General features: G+C 41.2%; 1 protein-coding gene across 2 annotated transcripts; it reads left to right on the forward strand.

The window, feature by feature from the left end:
* Window positions 1–3,346: 3,346 nt before the first annotated feature.
* Window positions 3,347–23,509, forward strand: adamts12 (ADAM metallopeptidase with thrombospondin type 1 motif, 12). Of its 2 annotated transcripts, XM_044196740.1 has the most exons (25): window positions 3,347–3,802; window positions 3,976–4,340; window positions 9,915–10,092; window positions 10,228–10,436; window positions 10,512–10,595; window positions 10,950–11,074; window positions 11,197–11,346; window positions 12,258–12,401; window positions 13,425–13,569; window positions 13,668–13,760; window positions 13,932–14,077; window positions 14,255–14,424; window positions 14,859–14,992; window positions 15,189–15,309; window positions 16,229–16,473; window positions 16,873–17,014; window positions 17,115–17,241; window positions 18,064–18,274; window positions 18,413–18,674; window positions 19,494–19,624; window positions 20,512–20,664; window positions 20,825–21,001; window positions 21,496–21,642; window positions 21,789–21,942; window positions 22,164–23,509. In XM_044196740.1, exons 1-25 carry the CDS (start codon window positions 3,685–3,687, stop codon window positions 22,277–22,279), a joined length of 4,047 nt encoding a protein of 1,348 aa, XP_044052675.1. In that variant the 5' UTR covers window positions 3,347–3,684; the 3' UTR covers window positions 22,280–23,509. The 2 variants fall into 2 exon arrangements, with proteins under 2 accessions (XP_044052675.1, XP_044052674.1); XM_044196739.1 differs by having other exon boundaries at window positions 18,413–19,624.
* The last annotated feature ends 392 nt before the right edge of the window (window positions 23,510–23,901 follow it).

The following is a 23,901-nucleotide window of genomic DNA, read 5'->3' on the forward strand; positions in this document are numbered from 1 at the left end:
GACAGGCTGCCAGTCTCAGGTAGTAGCTAAGTTTACAAGAATTTGAATAGTTTTAAGATATGTTACAAACTCAAATAAACAGTTAGGCTACATACACAGCTTTGGTTATAGCTTGTTCATAACAATTTGCTATTAGCTTAGCTAGCCCACTGTGTTGGTTGATGAGAGCACAGTGGATGAAAATATCACTTTTCTACTTAGGCACTGTGAAAAAAGTTTTATAATGGTAGGGAAACCCCTGGAATCCTTCCAATAAGACTAGAAAACAGCCTGAAAAATTAAATCATCTCCTCTCTTACTATCATTTTAATACTGACCACGCTGACACAAGAGCTATAAAGAGCAGTTGTCAAAACACATGGCCTTAGTAGAATAAAAATGCACACTGAGACTTTCCCACAGCTAAAATCTAGACTGAATTATTCTAACAATTGCTCTACAGCCAACTAAATGCAGCAGCCACCTAAAAATAACTTTACTTTAAGGTTAACTGGATCTAGTTTCACTGCCTTATGCTGTCAACTGCACTTACTCAGGCTGACACATGCCCAATTTTAAGTCAACGCAATGAACTGAACATGAGACAAAGAACAAAATAACAATAAGCATGATCATCATACTGCACCCCGTGCAACTTTCCTAGAACCGACTGCATAAACACAAATCCCTGTAAACACACATGCATGATTTAACTTTACAAGGCAGACTTTGCATCAAAGAGATACAAACAGAAATAGTTAGCACAAGTAAGATAAGCTAACGTTAATACAACAAATCCACGTGTGACTGGTTCCATTTACCGCTTAGGAGAGCATCATTAACGTTAGCTAACTTGTATGACCCGCGAATGTAGACAGCCTCTGTCTGAGCCTTAGAAATAATGTTAACTTGATAATTATCCCTTATAGATAACTTTTGAATGGAACATCTCTGGTAGAAGCCTACACTGTAAATTAGATCAGTTGCTCACAGCAATCTACTGTATTATGGAGAAACAGCCAGTTTACTGTAAAATCATCATGTCATCTTTACAGCAATTCATTAAAGTATAACTAGTACATAAAGGGTTACTGTGATTTTCTACATTACATAATTTGTTACTGTGATTATCTACAGTAGTGACTTGATTGCTGTGATTTCCACGGTAACTCTTTGATTACTGCACAAACACAGTAAATTGCTGTGGATTTCACGTGCATTTTTTACAGTGTATGAGACATACGATGATGCAGTTCATGTCTAAAATCTATCCTGTCATCCAAAAATATGTGATCACTTTGATTTAGTGAGACCATTGTGAGCAATAACATTGTTAATAAATCAGGCAAATTGTCCAGTCCTGCGATTTTACACCAGGTAAGCAGTCCATGTGTAGTAAAACACTAGCCAACAACACTCTATTTGTCCCTTAATGTTAGGGTGTGTCAGTTCCACTAAAGCAGTGCTTGTTAGTTCTAAAATAGCAGGTTTTTTATTATCTTAAAGCCTCAACACAAAGAGCTGACTTTTTATGCTGCATGCTGGTTTTAATGGGTCATGTTTGGGGAACACCCACGTATGGCCCATTGGTTATATATCTGTGCTGAACTGTGTGCCATCAGTTGTTTGCTAAGTTATTTTTAGCAGGGTCCTAAATTTTCCAAAATGATCATCTCTCTACTCCAAAACAGATTTCTGAGAGATTGAGGAAAATTTACAAACGCTTCCCTGTTTACAGTAAAAGCCACTGCCCCATTATCCAGCAGGACTTCAAAATGCTTTGTTTCAAAAATAACTAAGTCAAATCTTCCTTGACTCACTTTTGGGCCTCTGCCAAGCTTTGAAAAACAGAAGACAGAAGTCTGTGGTCGGTCCATAACCACATGTCTATATGCAGACTTCTTTTGTGCTCATGCACAGAAAGAATAGATAGATAGATAGATAGATAGATAGATAGATAGATAGATAGATAGATAGATAGATAGATAGATAGATAGATAGATAGATAGATAGATAGATAGATAGATAGATAGATAGATGCCATTGGACTCCACAGTTAAATGAGTTCACTGCATTGTCTGCCTCTGTGTCTCCCATGGACCGAGACAACGCAGGTGGGAATGTATCATGTCTCAGTAACCATTTAGTCACACACATAAATCTGCTTCAGGGATAAATATTAGACAGATGAACAACAGCAGTATTTACTGCGAGGGGTTACGTCCTTCAGAGGATGCGCCTTTTACCCTGCGCTTCAGCCGTGGTCCACAGGGACTTTAAATGTTTTCTGGAAATAATAGATAATGTCCTAAAGAAGGCTATTCCACAATGCACCACAAACATCAGAAAACAGCGCTTGAGGATTTTTGCCTGTCTACTTTTACAGTGGAACTCAATGGAGGCTGGAAGTATAGCCAATATATTTTTGTATGAGTGTGAAGGTATTCCAGTATAGTTCAGTGTTCTTGAATCCACTACAATCCTGCACACTGGAATGTAATTCCTGATTGATACAAACTCAGGCAGAAGTAGAACATGTGTATAATGATATGTGGCATTGTTCAAAAACTCCAGCAGCAATATGGAATGAAGAAATATTTGTCCTTTTACCTCAAATAAAAATAAAGAATGCATGTGTTTGCACAGGATGCATCTATTGTTTCACTTTTAGACCTTTTCTTCTTCATGAGATTAAGAGATCTGCAAAGATGTCACAAAAAACACAAACATTAGCTTTTTTTCCAAACAGTACAGTAAAAAAAAGTAAATAGTAAAAAAAAAAAATACTGATGTACATATTTTAGATTAGGGTTTTGCTCACTTTTCCAAGTCTATTCCTTCCATTATGCATCTATATTAGACTGTGGAGCACTACAAGGTTATGTATAGGTCAGATATAACTGAGGTAACAGTAGTGTGAGTCATTATTTTGCATTTTTAGAATGTACAAACTTACATACACAGCAGTACCATTCATAAGTGATTTCTTCAGGTATTTAGTCATATCATCAAGCTGATAAAATATGTAATTTTAGCCATTCCTAAGGACTGAAGAAGTTTATGATTGTAGACCTAATTTTACGTGGTAGTAAAGAAGGCCTATTTGAAAACTGTATACAAAACTGTTTATTTTAACACCTTACTGCTTATGTTGGATACTGGTATAAAATATGTAAAGGTGTTGAATCAAATCTAATTAGTGGACTAATCGTGATTGGTGTTTTACAGTTCCTCCTTGCAACTCCCTGAGTTTCATCCGACACGGTCCACGTAATTTACTCAAGCGTTTTTGGGAGAGGCAGTAAATTGTCTCGCGTTAATGATGCGCCGCATCAGGACTTGTGCAGGACTTAATGACAAGTCTCGACACAGGACGGAGCGGGCTGGTTTATTCAAATCAGTGAAGCTTCCCTCTGCAGCAGCGATCCGGCTCTGCTCCCCCTCGCTCCTGCAAGGAAAGTAGACACTGGCCCAAAGAACACTCCTCCCCTCCTTCCTCCGCAGAGCCGGAGCTTTCTCTCTCTTTAAACCATGATCTGGCTCCCAGTCCCGCTCGATGCATGTCTCCCTTCGTGAGGGCAGATTTCTGAGCTTGTTCATGACATGACACAGTGCAGTGCAGGATCGAAGTGGTCGCCTCTAACGCCACTGGAACACCGTTGCCCAGGACTCTTTTGCAGTGCTTTGAGTTTGGTCACATGAAATATGCGATGTTCGCAGGAGTGCCCGGTTTTTTTTCTGCTACACTTTGTTCTCATTTTGGCAGCCGGCCACAAAGAGCTATCCGACTCTGGCAGACTCCTCTCCCTCTTTGCAGAACAAGGTCAGTATGGTACAGTTATAATAGAAGCTGCATTTCTGGGCATGTCTGAATTGAATGCATGATTGGAAAAGTTTGTTAATATGCGCTAAAGGTAAAAACCAGTGTAATCAATACATCACAACTGTGAGGACCCCGTTCTGTTGTGCTGTGTTTTATTCAACTCTCTTCCTCAGGTCAGTTGTCTCAGTCAGAGTCAGAGCTGTCCATAGTCCACCCAGTGAAAACCACGGCTGATGGAGAGTTCCTCTCCCACTCTCTGTCTCACCACTTCAAGGGTGGGCGAGTCAGGCGTGACCTGCGACCCCTTGGTTTGGAGGGACAGGTTTACTACAAGGTCAACTACAAAGGTCGCCCTTTAATGTTCAATTTGACTGCAAACAATCACCTGGTTTCAAGTGACTACATCCTGGAGAGGAGGAACGGCAGTGCCAACAGGACTGAGCATCGTCTCTCCGAGGGGAATTCCTGCCACCTCCTTGGCACCGTGGAAGCTTCTGATGTGCGAGGAACTGCTGCCGTCAGCACCTGTAAAGGACTGGTAAGGAATCCCACTGTCTTACATACATAAAAAGGCAAAAAGGTCAATTTAAACCTCTGTGTCATTCATCAGATTGAATCCTCTAATCCACAATGAAGCTTTTAATGCAGCATCTTCCTCCCTAAATCTAGAAAAATCTAGTTGCTTTTGGCAGGAAGGTTTTTTTTTAATACACAGGAGAAAGGGGGGCATCACTCTGGGGAAGCTGGTATGTGGTGTAGGCAGTCATAGGCTGTTAAGCAAACCCTTCCATCTGACAGTGCCCTGTGTGTGAGTTTGCCCTTCAAAGACTTCCTGACACTATTTGCAGAACGACTGTGCTGCAGACCCGCTGACGGCTGCTGCTTCTCGGCCAACCATGAGACCCTTTCTGTCTTCTTTGTCTCTCAGATGTTTTCCTCTATACTTTCACTCTCACTCATTCACATCACTGTCTGTTCCTGCAGAAACTCTCTGCAACCCCCACCCTTGGACGTGCAGTGTTACTTTGTTCTACGCTGACACAGAGCTTCAGTAATAGATTTTGGCACATTTTTAAAGACTGGAACAATACGGTTTGACAGATGGAGAGACAGGAAATAGGGCCATACTTTTTGTTCAGAGAATATGTGCTTTTTCTTTTTCCTTTGGCTGTAATGTTTCTAATCAAACAAATACTTCAACTACAAAGGAGAGAAGACAGCTGGACAGCAGAAAGATAAGGACGGTGCTCAACATATGAAGAATTTTAATTATGAAAAGAGACTTGCACCATGTGAAAATGTATGGATTTCTGTACTCATTGCTGAGAATTTGAATTTTTAAGGCCTTTATTCACCAAATGATAGTTGCTCAAAATACACTCTTCTAATAATAACTCATTAATTCGATTAACACCAATATTTTGAAACAGCCAAATAGGAAGAGGATGTGGAAGAGGAGGAACTTCCCAGCTCTGAAATGATGGGATGTGTCAGTTTTAGTCATGAAGAATGTTTCGGTGTTCATGTTTGATTGTGTCACAGCAGGAATGCCTCTCCTGCAGGGTCTTGCCTCCTGCCTCTCTGTTATGTTTGTGTAGGTTGCACTGCCTCTTCCTGCCAAATCTTGTATATGCACTTCATTTGAAAAGTGTGTTATGTCACTCTATATTCCAATTAACTACAACCTACTGCATTTAGAGGAGTTTTTTTCTGTAATCCCAAATGCTCCAGTTTGTTCCTTCTTTCCAACCCACCGGGGAAACCACTATGATCTATTACACTGATTTTCTGTTCTGTGGAAGATGGTTTATAGCAGCTAAAACCACAGAGAGACCACAACCAACAGTAAAACTCAGCCAGACAGATGTGGGAGGGAAACCCTGCCAGCTGCCGTGGAGGTCATTCACCCTCAGGAGACAGATAGAGATGGACTGCTTCAAAATATAAATTCATGAGAATCATTTGTGTATGTAGCACAAGTCTGAAGTTACTAAAGGCTATTATAAAGGCTACAAACAGGAAACTAAAGAAACACAAAAAAAAAAAAAAAAAACATGAAATGACATATCAAACATTAACCATTGGTTTACAAAAGTAAAAAAAAAGAGGGCAGTTTTCAAAATGGGATCCATCACCATTTCCTGATTATCAAATGTAAACTATTAGGACGGCAACTAATGATTTTCATTATGAATTAATCAGCGGATTATTTTCTTGATTAATTGATTTTTTAATTTGGTCTATAAAATATATGAAAATAATGAAAAGGCCCATCAATGTTCTCAGAGCCCAAGGTTACGTCTTCTAATTGCTCATTTTTCCAACCTACAGTCCAAACCCAAAGATATTCAATTTACTATTATATAAGACAAAGAAAAGCAGCAAATCTGTTTTAAGAAGCTGGAACTGGCCATTTTTGGCATTTTGCTTGAAAAATAATTGAAACAATCACTCTCTCAACATTGTCGACAACGAAATTCCTGGCGATATATTAATAGATGAACCGTTTCAGCTCTTACTCAAATTATTCTTCCTCAAAAACATGGAGAATAAGTTAAAGAGTGATTCCAGTAGTGCTACTTGCACATCTCTCGTGTTGATCAAAATTATGTTAGTGCCAGCAGTCTCACAGTTAAATTGCTGTTGGTGAAGCAAACCACTTAGCGATATGTTTGCACAGTTAGAAAATAGCTGCATACCTGCCTTGAGCTCTATTTGTAGGCAGGTGAGATGGCTGCATTGTCTTCAGCCTGATCTGTCATGTTTTGGTGGGCTGAACAAAATAAAGAAAGCCCGGCACAGAACAGGCGGCAGAGCAGGATCATGACTTTTAAAAACCACAATGTGGTCGCTACTGCTACATTAACACCTCTACATCATGTCATTTAAACTCCCACTTCTGGTTGAGAAAATCCAGTAATATTTGCTCAAACAAATAGAGCTGGGCTGCAGTGTGCCGTATTTACTTTACAGGTGATTATGTCTTTACAGAGTTCAGGTTGCCCTTCACCTTTACTATTTACTGTACATGTGAAACCATGAGGTCCAGAGTAATTGGGTGGAGGTTGCTGTCACTGTCCTTTTTTGTTTCCGTGGGAAAACCTTCAATTCAAGCAAAGCCGAAGCTTCCTCAGTGGAGTCTTTGGCAATCCCGGAGGCACAACAACATGTAAGTTCAGACCTATTATATCAGTATTTTCTATACAGATTAAAAATTGCAATGTCTTTGACCTCTGAGGAAGAAATTAGCTCACAGGCAGAATTATATAATATAAAACTAAGGGCAAGTAGCCTACGTGTAGTGAAACCTGTAATTATCAAGAAACAGTTGTCTAAGAATAAATGCAAGTTTGTTTGGCAGAAAATTGTGATTAATCATATTGCAGTAATGAGCACCATCCGCCCCCACCTCTCCTTGTGTCCCACTAATCACTGCTGAGGCCACAGGCTGTGTAACAGCAGAGACTTTATTCCAGACCCAGTTGGCCAGCACTACAAAACCCACAGAAGCAGGAAACAGAAGTAAAGCAGTTCCACATGGCTGATGTATTTAGAACACAGACCTGTGTTATGGTAGTCTCCCCTGGCGCTGGCACCTCACACCCAAACACGCTTCCTCTAGGTCAGAGGAGGGGGGATTAATGGAGAAGAGGAGGAGAAGTGCAAGAGGTGGCGGAGGGAGAAGAGGTGGCGAAAGTGTAAAGTGAACTTCTGTCTGAGTCTGTTTTAGCTGGCAGAGCATTGGATGGATGAACAGGATTTAGAGCAAAAACTGTTCCAGAATAATCTCCTATTTTTGTTCAAATGGAAAACAAAGTCCTAGCTGGCATCCTTTCAAGTTGTCTTTGTTTGTTGAGCACAGACATCACACAGAATCTGTACATGGTAATTTAAGGATCACAAGTAACGCCATAACCACACTGTACAAGTAAAGCCTCGCAGGCTGTGTTGCACAGTAGGACTGCATTTGGTATGCAGATAATACAGATCATGCAGAGCAATGGTTTGAATGTTTGGATGGGCCTCTCTGTAGCATTCCTTCCTGGTTGATCCCCACCACCTGCTTTTTTTTCAGCTGGGACTCGCTTGGAAGTTTAACACTCAGGAAAACATATAAGAGACGACAGAGAGGCATGATAACAGAATACCAAAAACGTCACCCTTATATGTGTCATACGTTTTTGTGTGTGTTTTGTCTTGCAGTGAGATGATGCAAACGCAAAAACAAATCTCAATCTGGTAAAATGTTAATCCTGTCAAATAGGATGAGAGCAACAGTGAAATCAGCTGAGTGTTTTCTGCACAGGGCCTCTGGAACGCTTTCCCAGCTGACCGTAGACATATCAGCCTGCATGCTTTGTGGATGAGTCCACCACAGCTCAGGGACCCCTGGCTGAAGGCCATGCTCTGACACAGTGGAAACCCCCTTTTCTCAATACTGTATTTAATCTAAGTTTGGAAAAAAAAAATAACCAAACCTCAAACATATACAGATGACTTTTGTTTATCATTTGTTATGTTATTGTTGTTCTTCTGGTGGTTTTACATGGAAAAACAAGCCTGAGCAGTATCCTACAACTAAGCTACATCCTCCTGTTTCTGTTCCAGTTTGTGGACACTCTTATTTTACAAGCTTCAGTGTAACAGGTGGAGTAATATAGTCTTTCCAAATGGAGCACTCCTCTAGATTTGTACTTTCTGAACTCCCTGAGTGGAGAAATGGGATACCCAATCAGAACTCTGCAGACTGCTGAATGAATGTGGTTGAAACACATGAAGAAACACATGTAAAACTTGTCAGGATGACCCAGAAAGCTGAACAGTGAGTAACTGCAGCAAACAGCAGGGTAGACCCTTGGAACCACAACTGGCCAAACTGTAAGCACTGCATGGCCTAATTTTTTACATCTGCCTCTGGATCCTCAAACACTGAGAAGAGATCCAAGAATCAGATGCAACAGTCATATACTAAGAGTTCTTCGTGTTCGTCTTGTTTGACTCAATACATGTGCATGTCAAGTGATTTTTTTTTATAATCCCGGATATGTGCTTGAACATGTTAACATGCAAAATTATCCCTGAAGAAAAAGAAAACAAAATTAATATTCTTTTACTAAGTTGTACTTATTCCATCCATTTGGCTCTTGAAAGAATGATGTATCCTTTCTCATTTTGTCTTTTGCAAGGTGGTTCAGGGGGAGAGGGAGTGGTTCATCCCGGAACAGTCTGGGCTTGTTTGGACTCAGCTTGACACACACACACACACACACACACACACAACACACTCACACACACACACACACACACAACACACACAACACACACATATAACCTTAATGAATAGAACTTGCAAACAGTGAGCTGGAACATTCATAATGCGTGTGTTTACAAGGAAAAATCAGAGATTTGACAGAAGCCTCCTTTGTGTGTTTGCATGCATGTATGTTTTCATGTAGGTGTGTTTGTGTGTGGGGGCATGTTTCTGTGTTCACCAGCAGACCTCACCGATCAGCAAGTAAATAGTATGCACCAGTAAGAACATGCATGGCATACTTAGGAACAAAATTTCTGTATTGCTGCTGCAGCAGACGGAGAATGTGCCTCAGGGAAGGAGAAAGGTTCATATTAGGATCTGTTGACTAATGATGGATTCCACTACGATGGAAATTACTGACGAATGACCCTTTCAACAGGGTTTGCAAGAGAAAGTCCAACCTCTCACCATTTAACTGTGGGAATTATTGAAACACTACAATTTTTGGTGATTTGTAGCACTCATAAATGTTCTAACACAAAAGCATGATAGTTACTAGGCTGTAATCTTTCTGTTTTAGTCACAGTCTAAGAATGCATGACATTACAAAAGAGACTTAAAGCTGCATTAGGCAAGCTTTTGGGATAAAAAAAATAATCTTTTTAATCTTAATTACAATGTGGAGCTGTAACTGAGTAGAACGCCATGCCCCTAATAATTGAGACGATGTAGATTTGCCCTGTTTATTTATTATATGTGTCTTTTCAGTGCACAGGAAGAGATTAATCAAAGCCTAAACTTGCTCTGCCCAGACTCAGTCATTTCTACTCAATGCATATTAATTTTTATTTTCCGCAGAGAGGCTTCTTCTCCCTGCCAGAGGGACACTATTTTATTGAACCTGTCCAGAAATCTCCTGATGATCCTGCAGGGACTCCAGAGCCCCACATTGTCTATCCAAGAGTTACTACAGAAAGTCACAGAAAAAAACGCAGTCTTGATTCCAAAGAGACACCCAGCCCCTGTGGAGTTCAAGGTGTACATCTGAATTTGTTTTTGTATGGTGCTGCAGATGTTTCTGTAATTGTACACAAGTGAATATCTTTCTGTGTCAAGCAAGGATAAGCCACAAGTGTACTGCAAATGATGTCTTCCATTATCCGTGCTTTAGATGCCCCAAGTGACTCAGTCCAGGTAGAGAGGGAGAGGGAGAAATGGGAGAGGGAGCATCAGAGGGGGGAGGATCAGGCTCAGTCTCGCTCGCAGCGCTCTGTCAGCAGAGAGCGGTGGGTGGAGACCATGGTGGTGGCTGACTCCAAACTCATAGAATACCACGGCAGCGATAATGTGGAGTCCTACATCTTCACCATCATGAACATGGTAAGGAGTTACAATTCTCATCCGTTCATAGTATCTGCACAGATGTTAAGTAGTGAATGATTTGGATATTGACAGGTGGCTGGGATCTTTCATGATGCCAGTATTGGGAATGCCATCCACGTCATCTTGGTTCGCCTCATCCTACTACAGGGAGAAGAGGTAACACTTTCCTGAAAGAGTTTTGTGCACATACACATCTATGAAGCATTCCTCATTGGGGTAGTTAGGTGGTGAAGTTAACCTGGAGACTCTCCTTCATTTGGCTGTGGGCTCCTTGCACATCCAGCTGAAGATTCAAGCCCCATTTAACATTATGCACTCACCTTGATTTACGTTAGACTTCTGCGTATGGCCGTGAGTATAACAAACTGGAAAACAGATTCAAACAAATTCAAACAAGAACTTGGAGGACTGACCACGAAAAAATTCATAATCTTGACATAATCTCAAGATGTTCTCAAATGACGCCAAAAATGTGCAGGATGAGATTTCTAATTCTGATGTTTGTTGCAGAAAGGGCTGAAGATTGTTCACCATGCAGACACCACTTTGGCCAGTTTCTGTGCTTGGCAGAAAAACCTCAATCCCCAGAGTGACACACACCCAGCCCATCATGATGTGGCTGTGTTGGTCACCAGGCAAGTGAAACACACATATGCATTTGTAGGTCAGCAAATTCAATAGATAACTTAAATGAAATGGATACTTTGGTGGGAATATGGCACGTACACACATCATTTGCCTGTGTCCCCCCCCCCAGGAAAGACATCTGTGCTGGAATGAACCAGCCCTGTGAGACCCTGGGTCTGTCTCATCTGTCTGGGATGTGCCAACCACACCGCAGCTGCAACATCAATGAGGATTCAGGACTACCTGTCGCCTTCACCATTGCTCATGAGATGGGCCACAGGTCTGTGTGTGTGTGTGTGGATTTGTAATTGTTGTGAAACCCTGAATAATGGATCATCATAACAATGGGCCACGTAACAAAGGAAGCATCTTGTTCCCATGATCAATTACTATAGAGGAATATACAGTTGCATAATGAAATCCTAGCATTAGCGCATCAGCCCATTAGTGAATTGGCTGTATGCAAATAATTGCTAGTGTCTAGTAACCAGATATAAAAAAGACTGATACCTGAGAAGATTGATGTGGTGTGGGTGTAGATCATTTAGTAACAGTAAAAGTGACAGAGAAGTTGGATTTGTTTTCAGTTTTGGATTACTATGACACAGAAAACCATATTTTCTTTAATCCCATTTTTCTACTCCAGAGCATTATTGAGTTGTAGCTTCAGTATTGGACACCAGTTTATGAATATTAAGCTTTGCTGATAAAATAAGAGTTGGTATAGACGTTTAGTTAACATCTGATTATGAGGACTGTATGACTGAAATGGATAAAGGGAAGAGTTGTCCTTTGAATTTTAACTAGAGGGAAGCAGGAAAATACATGAAAGAGGCATTTGGCTTAAATAGAGTAGTGAATAAGGAAAAAAGACAAGCTCTATTTAACCTAAACACACTATATGTTACTAATATAATGTATGAATTATGTACAAACAGGAAATTATGTCAGACATGCACAAACAAAATTCATCAAATGACTTTGGACCTATTGCAAATGTATTTCTTGCAAGTATCACAGGATTGGGGCACATTGCTGTTGAATTCTATTGAGATTAGCAAGTAGTTTGTCCAGAGGCACAATCAGTCTCCACCATGGCAGCCAGAGCATGGCGGCCATCTATTCTTGTAAAACGTTTCTTTGTGTAATGATAATATCATAATTGGTCAAGTTGGTTGTGTTTGAACGCAGCTTTGGAATTCATCACGATGGCCAGGGGAATGACTGTGAGCTGGAAGGGAGGCACCCATTCATCATGTCCAGACAGCTGATGTATGACAGCTCGCCTCTCACTTGGTCTTCCTGCTCCAAAGAATACATTACACGCTTCCTCGAGTAAGGCTGAAGCCATATTTTATTCTGAAGCCATTAATCTTAAAAAAGTAACATGATTTACTCAGTTTTAATACTTGTTTCCTTTGTGGGGAACACATGAGTTGTGTGCAAATTGTGTGAATTGCCAAATTTGTCAAATTATGGTGAAAATGGGAGTAATTCCAAGCTACGGTGAATCTTCCTGGATGCAGATAAAGTGAATATTCTGGTGCAGATGTGAATGGAGGCGGTGAAAAAAATACAGAAAAGTAATGGGTGTGGTGTGTGTTGGAACAAAACTAAGTTATAAAATATATATTATATTGATGTGTAGCAAACCATGACAAACTAAGTTTTTAAAAGAGCAACAAAGAACATAAGTGCAAATATGCTGAACAAGCACAGTTCATCTGAAGCCAGAAAATCCAGCAAATGACAGAAAAGCCAGAGGAGCCTGAGGGAACATTAGAGGGCGGTCACGCTTTGCACAAATATCTGCAAATGTTTGCTTTGACTCATTATTTTCTATTGAAAACTGTGTCAATGATGAATGTAAGAATTCCTCTCTGACAACAACAATTTCACCTCAACCTCCTGCAAAGTCAGAGGTTAAAGTTCATGTTTGTTGAAACTGTGAATCAGCATGTTTTTCTATTTAAATAATTTCCTTTTAGCAAGTAATTTTCTCAGTTTCTGGTGTTTTCCTGTCACCCTATTTAATTTAATACTGGGCTAGGAGACTGCAAAGTGCAGTATGAAAGCAAAAAGTGAGCATGTTCACTGGCATGTTGAGATGGCACAAGTTTTTATAATTTGTCCAGTATTTTGCTAAATGTTGAAAGCATGCAAGTAGCCACAAGCAGGGAGTTCTCTCAAACAAACCCCTCCCTGCAACGTCTTATGCTGTTGACAAGTGTTCAAGTTTTCTTTTTTCATTTCTCTGTCAGGTTTCTCACTCAATCACCACTCCTTGAAGCTTTCTCTTCTTTCATCTCTTTCAAAAGGTCACACATTCAATATCACATCTTTGTTTGTCTGTCTCAGTCGTGGCTGGGGTTTCTGCCTGGATGACCGTCCTTCCAAGAGGGATCTAACCACCCCACTGGCTCGCCTCGGTGTCCGCTACACCACGCACCACCAGTGCCAGCTCCAGTATGGCCCAAATGCTACCTTCTGCCATGAGGTTGATGTGAGTGTTGTATACCTAAGCACCAACTGAAAACTGAATGTCAGAAATCTTTTATAAAATAATTTTCTCATTGTTTTTGGATTATGTCTTTCTTTCAGAACATTTGCCAGATTCTTTGGTGTTCAGTGAATGGCTCCTGTCGCTCCAAACTGGACTCACCTATAGATGGTACTCGCTGTGGACCAGAGAAGGTGGATGGTGCCAGTTGCTTTGTCTTGTTAGGGTTTGGATTTCATTAGCCTGGGGATGGAGATGGTTAGCACTACGGATATGAGGGTGGTACTGGCACAAAGCCTTGAGTATTGAATGTGTCATATTATTAGTGTTATTTGAGTGATCTTACCAGCATTTTCTCCTTTCAGTGGTGTATCTCAGGAGAGTGTGTGATTGTGGGTAAACTCCCAGAGACGGTGAATGGAGGCTGGGGACAGTGGAGTACCTGGTCTCACTGCTCCAGGACCTGTGGAACTGGAGTTCAGTCAGCAGAGAGGGAATGTAACAACCCTACGTAAGAGCTGACCCTAGATCTGCCTCACACCATGAAGCACATTTGCTAACTATTTCTCGCACTCTTTTTGTAATTAAACCTTTCTTGCAGTTCATCAGTATGTCTTCCACAACACATGACATCCTGAAACGATACTGATCACATGGTTGATTCAAAGTGTGCTGCTGTTTTCCACAGACCAGAGTTCGGCGGCAAGTACTGCACTGGGGAAAGAAAACGTTATCGGACCTGTAACACAAAACCCTGTCAGAAGAATAAACCAACCTTTCGAGAGATGCTGTGCAGCGAGTTTGACACTGTGCCCTACCACAATGAGCTCTACCAGTGGATTCCTGTGGCTAACCCATGTAAGTGGTCAAAGCCTCAAATATACAGTTAGATACTACAGACAGACAGACAGACATATGTTAGTATCCCTTTTTTGCACTTCCCCTTTTCATATCGCAGAAGATATGTAGCTGCAATTGTATATGTCACCCAAGAGGGGGCAGCATTTACGCTGGAAAGCCCTCAGTGATGCAGCTACCCTATCTACTCTATCTTAGCAGTTCAGTGCAGTCTTTTTGTGTTTTGTGTCATATTCATTGCTGTTAATGCATAATAAATGTTATTTTATTGGGCTCATGAGCTCCAAAAATGTCTGGTCATCAATGAAAAGTATGCGTCATCATCCATCCCTGACAATTGGGCTTGACATTAGTTGACTGAACTCACTCTCAGCATTTCATTGGAATGAAACTAAATTAGACTCCTCTTTTCCCCAACCCTCAACCATCTTTAGTACATCCCTGTGAGCTGCACTGTCGACCAGTCAATGAGTATTTTTCAGAGAAGATGCTTGACGCTGTGACAGACGGAACACCGTGCTTCATGAACAACAAGTCCAGAAACATCTGCGTCAACGGAGTGTGCAAGGTAGTGTGGCTGGGTAAGAGACTAAAAGAGACTGGGGGGTTATAGTGGAGCAGGATATGAGACAAGCTGCAGTGTAACTCCAGTATAATGGAGGGAAGAGTTTATCTGTGCAAACTTCCATCTTATGTGACTGTAATCTCTGTGTCTGTGCTTGTATTTTTACGTGTTTGTGTGTGCGTGTGTGTTTTGTCTGTAGGACATAGGTTGTGACTACGGCATTGACTCAAACGCAGTGGAGGATCATTGTGGAGTCTGTTTGGGCGATGGCACAAGCTGTGAGACGATCTACAAGTCGTTTGATAAAGGCGAAGGCTTTGGTGAGTTCAACACAAAGGATATTTGAGCAGCTGGAAACAAAATTGAATTATCTAAACATAAGAATTCATACAATTATAAAATTGTAGTAACGCAAAACAGACCTATTAATGAGGAAAGGCTTTGATGTACCCACTAGAAGAGTGTGAAAAAGCGCAGAATTCAGATTTATGTCTACAGGCAGAAAGTCATTTCAGGACAGTTCATTAGCATTACGCCATTGTGTTGTTTCCTTGTTGTCATGGCAGCCTTCTTGTCCACACTGTGCAGCTGTTTGTCCTGCTGTACTTGTGTGTGGTGTGATGTGTATGTGTGTGCATCTGCAGGCCCATGTTTGCATTTGTCTAAAGAGAGACATGTCTTTGCTTGATTTTACTGTGCTTGGAAAACTATAACTCACATGCAGAATCAACACATGGCAAAGACAGATTAATAGAGAAAGACCCTCTAAAACAATAAAAAAGATCCCTCCTTCTTTCCCTCTCTCTTTCTCTCTGTCTGTGTGTGTTTGCGCTGTGCACAGCATCCTTTCCAGATAACCAGCCCAGATGTGTAAGACTTCAAAAGGCTTAGACCAAGGGCAAACCTCCCCCTCCTTTGAACAAACACAGAAACACACACACACCTTCCCACAAACATCATTAAACTCCAGAGACCTACTCATAGCTGCTTTCGTCCTCCCCCATCGAGCCCCCCCATCCACACACAATAAAAAACAGAGACAGGGCAGTGCCCCCCACGCCGAATACGCACACGTACACTCACACACACACACATGCCAACCACCCCCACAGACTGAGCCCACCCTCTATTAAAGATCAGAGAGAAACTGTCTGGTAGTCTGGATGTGAGTGTGGTAGCAGCCATGGTGGGCCATCCATTACCTCGCTGTGACTCTGACTCCCCTCCCGACTCTCCCAGGGTACGTGGACGTGGGTGTGATACCTGAGGGGGCACGGGACATCCTGGTAAAGGAAGTAGAGGAGGCAGGTAACTTCCTGGCTCTGAGGAGCGAGGCGTCGGAGGAGTACTTCCTCAACGGCAACTTTATCATCCAGTGGAATGGGGAGTATGAGGCCGGCGGGACGACGTTCTACTACGAACGCAGCGGGAACATGGAGAACCTCACCGCTCCTGGACCCACCAAACAGCCAGTCATGCTCCAGGTAGGCCATCATACTACAGAGGTTTAACGTCTTTGAAGAGAGTGGAGGGTATTCATTTTTATAGTTTTTAAATGTTTTATTCTGAGATGTATAGACATTATCAGCAATTAATATTTTTCTTAGTGTCTGTGTAGAGTGATTTCAACCAATCAGGGATAGAGAAAAGGAACAGACTTCAAGGATAGCCAACCAATCAGAGCATACAAGCTTTGCATGTTTTCCAATTCAGCCTATATGGATAAGATAATAGTAAAATGTCTCCAAGCAATAGACATGTTTCAAAGACACCATATACTGGAATCAAATTGATGAGAACGAGAAACATATGTTTTTATATATTTTAAATATCTAATGTTGACAGTCTAGATACTCTGCATAATAATTCATGTGGTTGTCCAGTTGCTGTTTCAGGAGAAGAACCCTGGTATAAAGTTCGAGTACACCATCAAGAAGACCAAAGAGACAGGAAACGAGATCATCGAACCCATTTACAGGTGGAGATACGGGGCATGGACAGACTGTAGCACTACCTGTGGCTTAGGTTGGTTTTGCATTTGACAAGAAAAAATTCTTATTCTATAAATTTGTGGTAGTTGGAGGATTTCAGTGACATCTGCCTTCTGACTTCCTGGCTGTTTTAGGTGAGCAGCACCAGCCTGTACGGTGTTTTGAGATGGATGTGGGTGTAGTGGATGAGTCTCTGTGTGACCCAGAAAGCCGTCCAGAAGACAGACACAGAAAATGCAAAACTATGGATTGTCCTGCAAGGTCCTTACTCTCAAATGCTCTTTAACTGTTTTTCTGTCACTGTCAGTACTATTATGACCTCAAAACATATTGTTCTGTGGTTTTAGTTATGTAAACGTTTCTTGATGATCATTGCAGTTGTAATATTGGAGAGTCACCCGGCTATCTAACTAGCCACCGTAGATACCCAAAGAATATTATGGTTGGTTTGAAATTACAAGGCGGTCATTTCAGTGCCTAATCTAGATTTTTCAGTTAGTCGCAAGAGTGATACTGCGTTCCCTGGTTTTCATTGTAATGATAAACAGGAAAAATTCAACCAATGAAAGTAATTATTTCAATCACTGATAGTTTCATCTTTAGGGCCGGGTATATAACTTCAATATGTTTTTAGTAACAACCAAAATGTGTCTGTAGAACATATTAAAAACAAGTACCAAAAGTTGGCGTCAATGGCCCGGTCAGATTTATAGTCTTGTTTACTTAACTGTATTTTATTTAGTTTATTTAAGTTCTTACACAGTTGCTTGTGTTTTTAGAACATATAACATTTTAGAAGTTTGGCTTCTTTTGATAAATGAAAAAAGGGCTTTGTAGAAAAACATGTGTTTTCCTCAAAGCAAAGTATTCTAAAACATATTGTTTTTGTTTCAGTACCGAAACTCAGGTAACATATAGTATCAAATATTTTCAAATGATACCCAGCTCTGTTCATTGTTAGAAAAAATGACAACATCGTCCGCTTACAGTGTGCTCCCCATATATTTTTTGAATGGCATCAAATCACATCTATCAGCAGTCTCTCTCTTCACCCTGTTTTCCTGTCCATCCCCTCTTCCTCAGGTGGTGGGTGGGTGGCTGGCAGCAGTGTACAGCCACCTGTGGATCAGAAGGGGTACGGAAGCGAACAGTGCTCTGTGTTCGTACAGTGTCAGGGGAGGAAAGGGTGCTCCACCCTGTCGAGTGCAAGCATCTCCTTAAACCCAAACCTGTGGTGCCGTGCAACAGAGATGTACACTGTGGACAGGACTGGGCTGTCGGCCACTGGGAAGAGGTGTGTTTTTTTCAATTTTACTTTGTTGTTATTCTCTTTTCTTGCTTCTCTGTAGCTTTTATCTTTCTGACTTTGTTTTTTTTTGTTTTTTTACCTTTTCTGAATGAATGTATCATTTGTGTTCTTCCTCCTTTGCAGTGTCCAGTCACATGTGGAGGAGGTGTTCGCTCACGTACAGTCACGTGTGGACTAGCACCCAAGAAGACCTGCGACCTTTCAACCAAACCTCGGTCCAGATCGCTGTGTGCCCTACAGAGCTGCCCTAATTCAAGTCTTCGTAGACGACCCGGGCCTCCTCCTAAATACCGCCGCATCTACCCACCTAAGAGCCACCCCAACAAGCATCCTGGTACAACTACCTGGACTCCCACGAGCACCACTGCCACAGCTACATCCACAGGTGCTATCACTGTGAGGAAGAAAACAACCACCAAAGAAACTACAACTGCTTTCATCCCTACCATTACATTCCTTTCAACCCCTGAAACCTCAATTCCTGAAATCATAGACACAGATGATTATGAGTTTAATGTAAAAGTGAGGAAAAATGATGATAAGAGAGGGAAAGTTTTCCCATCTAAAGCCAGTTCTGCTGAAAAGGACAGAAAAGCAAGTGTGGAAAAGGAAAAGGTAGAAGAGGGGGAGGAGGGAGAGGAGGGAAGTACGCCAAATGTGGTGATGTATACTCCAGGATATGATTATGTTTTTGAGGATAGGACAACAAAGGAGGAGGGGATTATTGACCTGGATGTTACCACATCTACATCACTCAAAAATCTTCTTAAATCAACCACACCAACACCACATATACTCATCACACCCACTTTACAAACAAGTCCACCTACCATGCAGACAACCAAAGCTTCCACCACCACCACCACCACCACCTACTCCACCCCACACACCAGTATTGAAACATGGGCAAAGACCACTCACCACTATCCCTTCTCCAACCCCCACACCACCCCTCGTATCAATCCATACAGCCACTGGACACACAGGGTTCCCCTCACCACTCCCATGTACAAGGACCACTCAGTCCCATCGAATGCTGGCTTCCACACAACACAAGCTCCCTCCACAACTGCAAGAAAACCATTCACCACTGCAGTATCACCCCAGCCCACAGTGAAGATTATTAAACTTAAGAAGCCTGCTGTGACACCCAAGAAAAACAGTTCTGTCTCTCGTGCTAAAAAGCCCTCTTCCTGGTCCAAAGGCATTCGCTCCAAGAGCCAAAACCAGCAACCAGAAAGTCCCATGAGCAGCTCCAACAGTGACCAAAGCAACCTGATGGCCAGAGATCCAGTCAGCATGGCTATGTTCTGGGTTGTAGGAAACTGGAGCGAGGTGGGTACAGACATTTTATGACCGTATTATGCTACTCTCTAAAGCACCACACCAGTAAATTTGCATGCTTTAGCCCTTTAACTACTGACTTGACATTAATGTTGCCCATTTTCCAAGGCATACCATAACCTTTTAAGATTGTTTTCCCCCTTTCAGGCATGCTATGACTGCTATGAAATTGAAAGCTTTGAAAATTGACCTGCGAACACTTGAAATTCACATAATCGATCACAGTGCACAACATTTTGTTGCCTTGACTTTTTTAAGTTTATGTTTTAAGTAATTTTTCTTGCATGGAAATGAAGTTGCTAGTGGGGACTGAAAACTCTCTTCAGATGCTTCAATGAAGCTTTGATATCCAGGTTTTGAACTAAGTTAATTTGAAGCTGCTAAAAAGCATTACGTTACCAGAAAACCCAGAAGACAAACAATAAGCAAAAACTGATGTTGGGCAAAGTACAATATTAGCTGTTTGGCAACTGACTTTGATGTTGGAGCATCCTCACCAAAAGGGAAAGTTTTAAAAGTTGTCCCTCCCTGCTGCATAATGTGGTTTTATAGCAACAAACCGCTCAGTGGTGGGTTAGCTAACTGCACGTTAATGTTCATGGTCTAGTGAAAAGTTATTTTCCAATGGCTTCTCGGTGGTAGGAAATCAAATGATTTATGATTTACAAAATGGTTACAGGATTTGCTTTTATCAGTCTAAAATATGCAAAACCACAGGGACAGTCCTTTAAGAATATCTGGTTGTTGTTTTTTTGAGATCCCTACAGCATCTACTTTACAATATTATTGCCTCACATGTCACTTTAATCAGTTTGTCACCCAAGTACACACATAAACCCAAGCCGAGTTTAAATAAGAAAATACCCCTCCGTCCCCAGTGTTCAACAACATGTGGGATTGGAGCAATATGGAGGACAGTAGTGTGCAGCTCCCAGAATGATAAGGACTGTGCCAACATGAAGAGACCTGAGCCTGCCCGTACATGTCACCTGCAGCCCTGTGCCAACTGGCAAAGTGGCAGCTGGAGCAAGGTGAGTAACATTAGATTTCCTCCAGTCACTGAATCCATTACACTTAATACTTAATTATAATTCCACTTATTATCTGTTACCTTTCCAGATGACAGAATGGGTTTGTTTTCACTTGTCATGTATTTGTGAGCCATTTATTGCACTGTGGTATTCTATGCAGTGTCCAGATAACTGTGCAGTGGTGGGAAGGAGGTACCGTGATGTCCAGTGTGTCGATTCTCAGAGTAAACGTCCCCTCAGACCTTTCCATTGTCAAGCTGCGTCCAGCAGACCCCCCAGCACCTTGACTTGCCCCCACAAGCCCTGTATGACCTGGAGTATATCACCATGGGGACCGGTAGGAACATTATACACATTAAATCTCTATATATTACACTTTTGGCATTTGTTTTCTTACCTCAAGTGGCATCTAGCCATGCAGATAGTTTTGGTTTTGAGATATTCATCCTTAAGATTTCTACCGCCAGTATTTTTGTAATTTCAGGGGGAACTGACCCTTAAATGTTGAAAATTATCACTGTTACATGTTACCTATATTGCCTGATTTTTTAAACCTTTCTGTTGTATATGGGAATTATTTGTGTTTTGTTTATATTCATGTGGATTTCATCCCATTTTCTAGTAACCATTTTCACCAAGGGCCACAATTATTGCTGTTCTGTCGCAAGAAGTAGCCTTTACTATATTATACTGAGGATAGTTCACCTGTGTAGTCACTCCTGACTCCACAAATGTATGAATATTGTCACATTTGTGGCCCATATTATACAGATTTTGTTCTAATCTCAGCAAAAAGCAGATACCTCCCTTAAATCCTAGTGTTTTCCTCAGTGCTCCGGCGGCTGTGGCGAAGGCATCAGGGAGCGGCTGGTGTACTGCCCTGCGCCTCATCGCTGTAGCACCGCACTGAGGCCAAACAGCACAGAGCCGTGCAGTCTAAAGCCCTGCACTCGTTGGAAGACTGAGGACTGGGAGGAGGTCAGTCACACATGATCAAGATTTCCTCGAGGCATTGAGGGCATTTCTAAAATGTTGTTCCCAAAAAAGAATTAGGCTGGCAGTTGTAATAGTGATAGAAGTGGACTGAATTATCACTCTGTGTGTGTTTGTGTGTGACTTTGCAGTGCTCTGTAAGTTGTGGTGGAGGTCAGCAGCAGCGTGAAGTCAACTGTGTGAGTGAGCAGGATTTGGCTGTAATGCCAAACAGCCTCTGTGAGAAGAGTTCCGTACCAGAAACACTCAGGAAGTGCAACATGCAGGAATGCAAGACCAACACAGGTTTGTATGTAACGCTCAATCTGTCTGTCTGTTTGTCTGGCCTAGTGGAAGATTTGAAAAGCAGATTCATTATCAACACACATACACAATATACATGACATTACAGTATGTCTTTTGGGGTTTTTTTTGTGACAAACCTCTTGGTTAAAATCACTGTAAATAAACTTGACCTAACATATTATCTGTATTGCAGTGTTTCATGGCTTTTCCTTGTTATGCAGGTCCAGTTTGCAGGAAGAACACCATGTCCTCTCGCTTCTGTGACAAACTGAAGCTGTTGGGTCGCTGCTCTCTCAGGTCGGTCCAAAGACAGTGTTGTGTCACCTGTGGGTCATAGCCAGGGTTACACACCCATATACTGTATATCACAACGGACACATTCTAACTACAGTAATGCTTACTGTATCCTCATGCAATACTGGCATAAAGCCACGCCATCCACAGACTGTAACGTCCAAACCAAAGTGCTAACAACCACCACAACAAGTACATCTTAATCAGTACTAGCAAACCTGGGTCGACTAAGATTATGTTTGTATTGTGTGTATTTTTTTTTAACCTATTTAGGTCTTGTAACTTTTTCCAATGAAAATTTTTGCTAGGAAGAGAACAAACCAAAACACTGATGACAAATACACATTTGGACTGTTACAAATGTTAGAGCTTAATGCTCATCGAGTCATGTTGAGGTGTGCAGAAATGATTATGAGAATTAAAATATTTCTTTTAATATAAAAGCGTAAAATGGATGTGATTTAACTGGTGCAAAGTAGAGTAATTCAGTCAAAACATACTAAACAAAAAACATGAACAAAGTAAAATTAATAATTAATAATCAAAAAAATTAAATAAATCAAGAAGCACAATTCAAAAGTTACAAAAGCTCAAGCCAGTACAAGAGCTACTTCTATATTATAACACAAGGTACAGTATTCACCTTCTGTATTCTTAAAAAAAAATTCAGTTATGATCTACAGTACATCATTTTCTAGGCCAAAGGTGCTTTTGTAAACAAGGTGTTGATGATTCACAGCTTAACCATCAAGTTACCAGTTATATTTTTATTTCAAAGGGAACTGGTAAAAACAGAATGTAAATAAAGATTTGTAGTGACCTCTTTATTAAATTGTTAATAGTAATGATAATCTCTATGTTTTTTACCCATATATTTTGCTTTTTTCTGCTTATCTTTTGGTTTTGTTCTCAGAGCTGGCACTGTGTGTTTACATTTCTGGGTACAAGTTCCTGCTTTGGTCATTTTTGTCACGATTGTCAATGATAATTAAATCAGCTGCAGAACCTGCACAGTTCTGCAGTCGAACCTGTGGTGCTCCTCTTCTGGTGTGAGATTGACCAATGAGAAAGAGGTGTTGCAGGTCATCCCTCTCAGGTCCCTCTAAAGATGGCCGCTGTGTTTGTATGATGTACAGGTTTTACCAATGTCATGCATATGGTACATCACCTTGACTGATTTGTACTTCACATGTCTCTAAATGTGACGATAAAAGATGCTTGTGACAAAACTGCTTTTTAACTGAGACATTAAATAAAATTTTCGTTGAATATTTTTAACGTGCTGGTATGATGCATGTAGGCTAGTCTGGATGATTTCCACCCATCCATCCCAACATTTTTAAAAATCCATTAATCTGTTCAGGTGTAAAGCCTGGAACTTCCTGGGGTGAAATGAAGTTGATGTTATAATATGCATAGCATTGCTTGAATACCACAGTAATAGCAGTGTAAATGAGAGCATGAACACCACATGTATAGCATACCATACTCTCCTTTGCATCATGGTCTTCTGCTTTATGACCTTTCATGTCAACAAGGTCATTCTCGCCTGAGAGTGCCAGATGCTGCTGGATGTGTAACACCAGAATCAGCAGCACCAGGCTCTGTTTCAGGGATCAGGTTCAGCTGGCCCAGATTTCTCAGGCTCCTCTGTGCCAGATAACT

Source organism: Siniperca chuatsi, linkage group LG5, assembly GCF_020085105.1.
Source record: "Siniperca chuatsi isolate FFG_IHB_CAS linkage group LG5, ASM2008510v1, whole genome shotgun sequence".
NCBI classification, from domain to species: domain Eukaryota; kingdom Metazoa; phylum Chordata; class Actinopteri; order Centrarchiformes; family Sinipercidae; genus Siniperca; species Siniperca chuatsi.

Bases quoted from the DNA above. Each gene is read 5' to 3' on its own strand.
- adamts12 (XM_044196739.1), top strand. From the start codon at position 3,685: ATGCGATGTTCGCAGGAGTGCCCGGTTTTTTTTCTGCTACACTTTGTT. The intron at 14,078-14,254 runs GTAAGAGCTGAC...TGTTTTCCACAG, and splicing joins AGGGAATGTAACAACCCTAC to ACCAGAGTTCGGCGGCAAGT. The intron at 19,625-20,511 runs GTGGGTACAGAC...CTCCGTCCCCAG, and splicing joins TTGTAGGAAACTGGAGCGAG to TGTTCAACAACATGTGGGAT.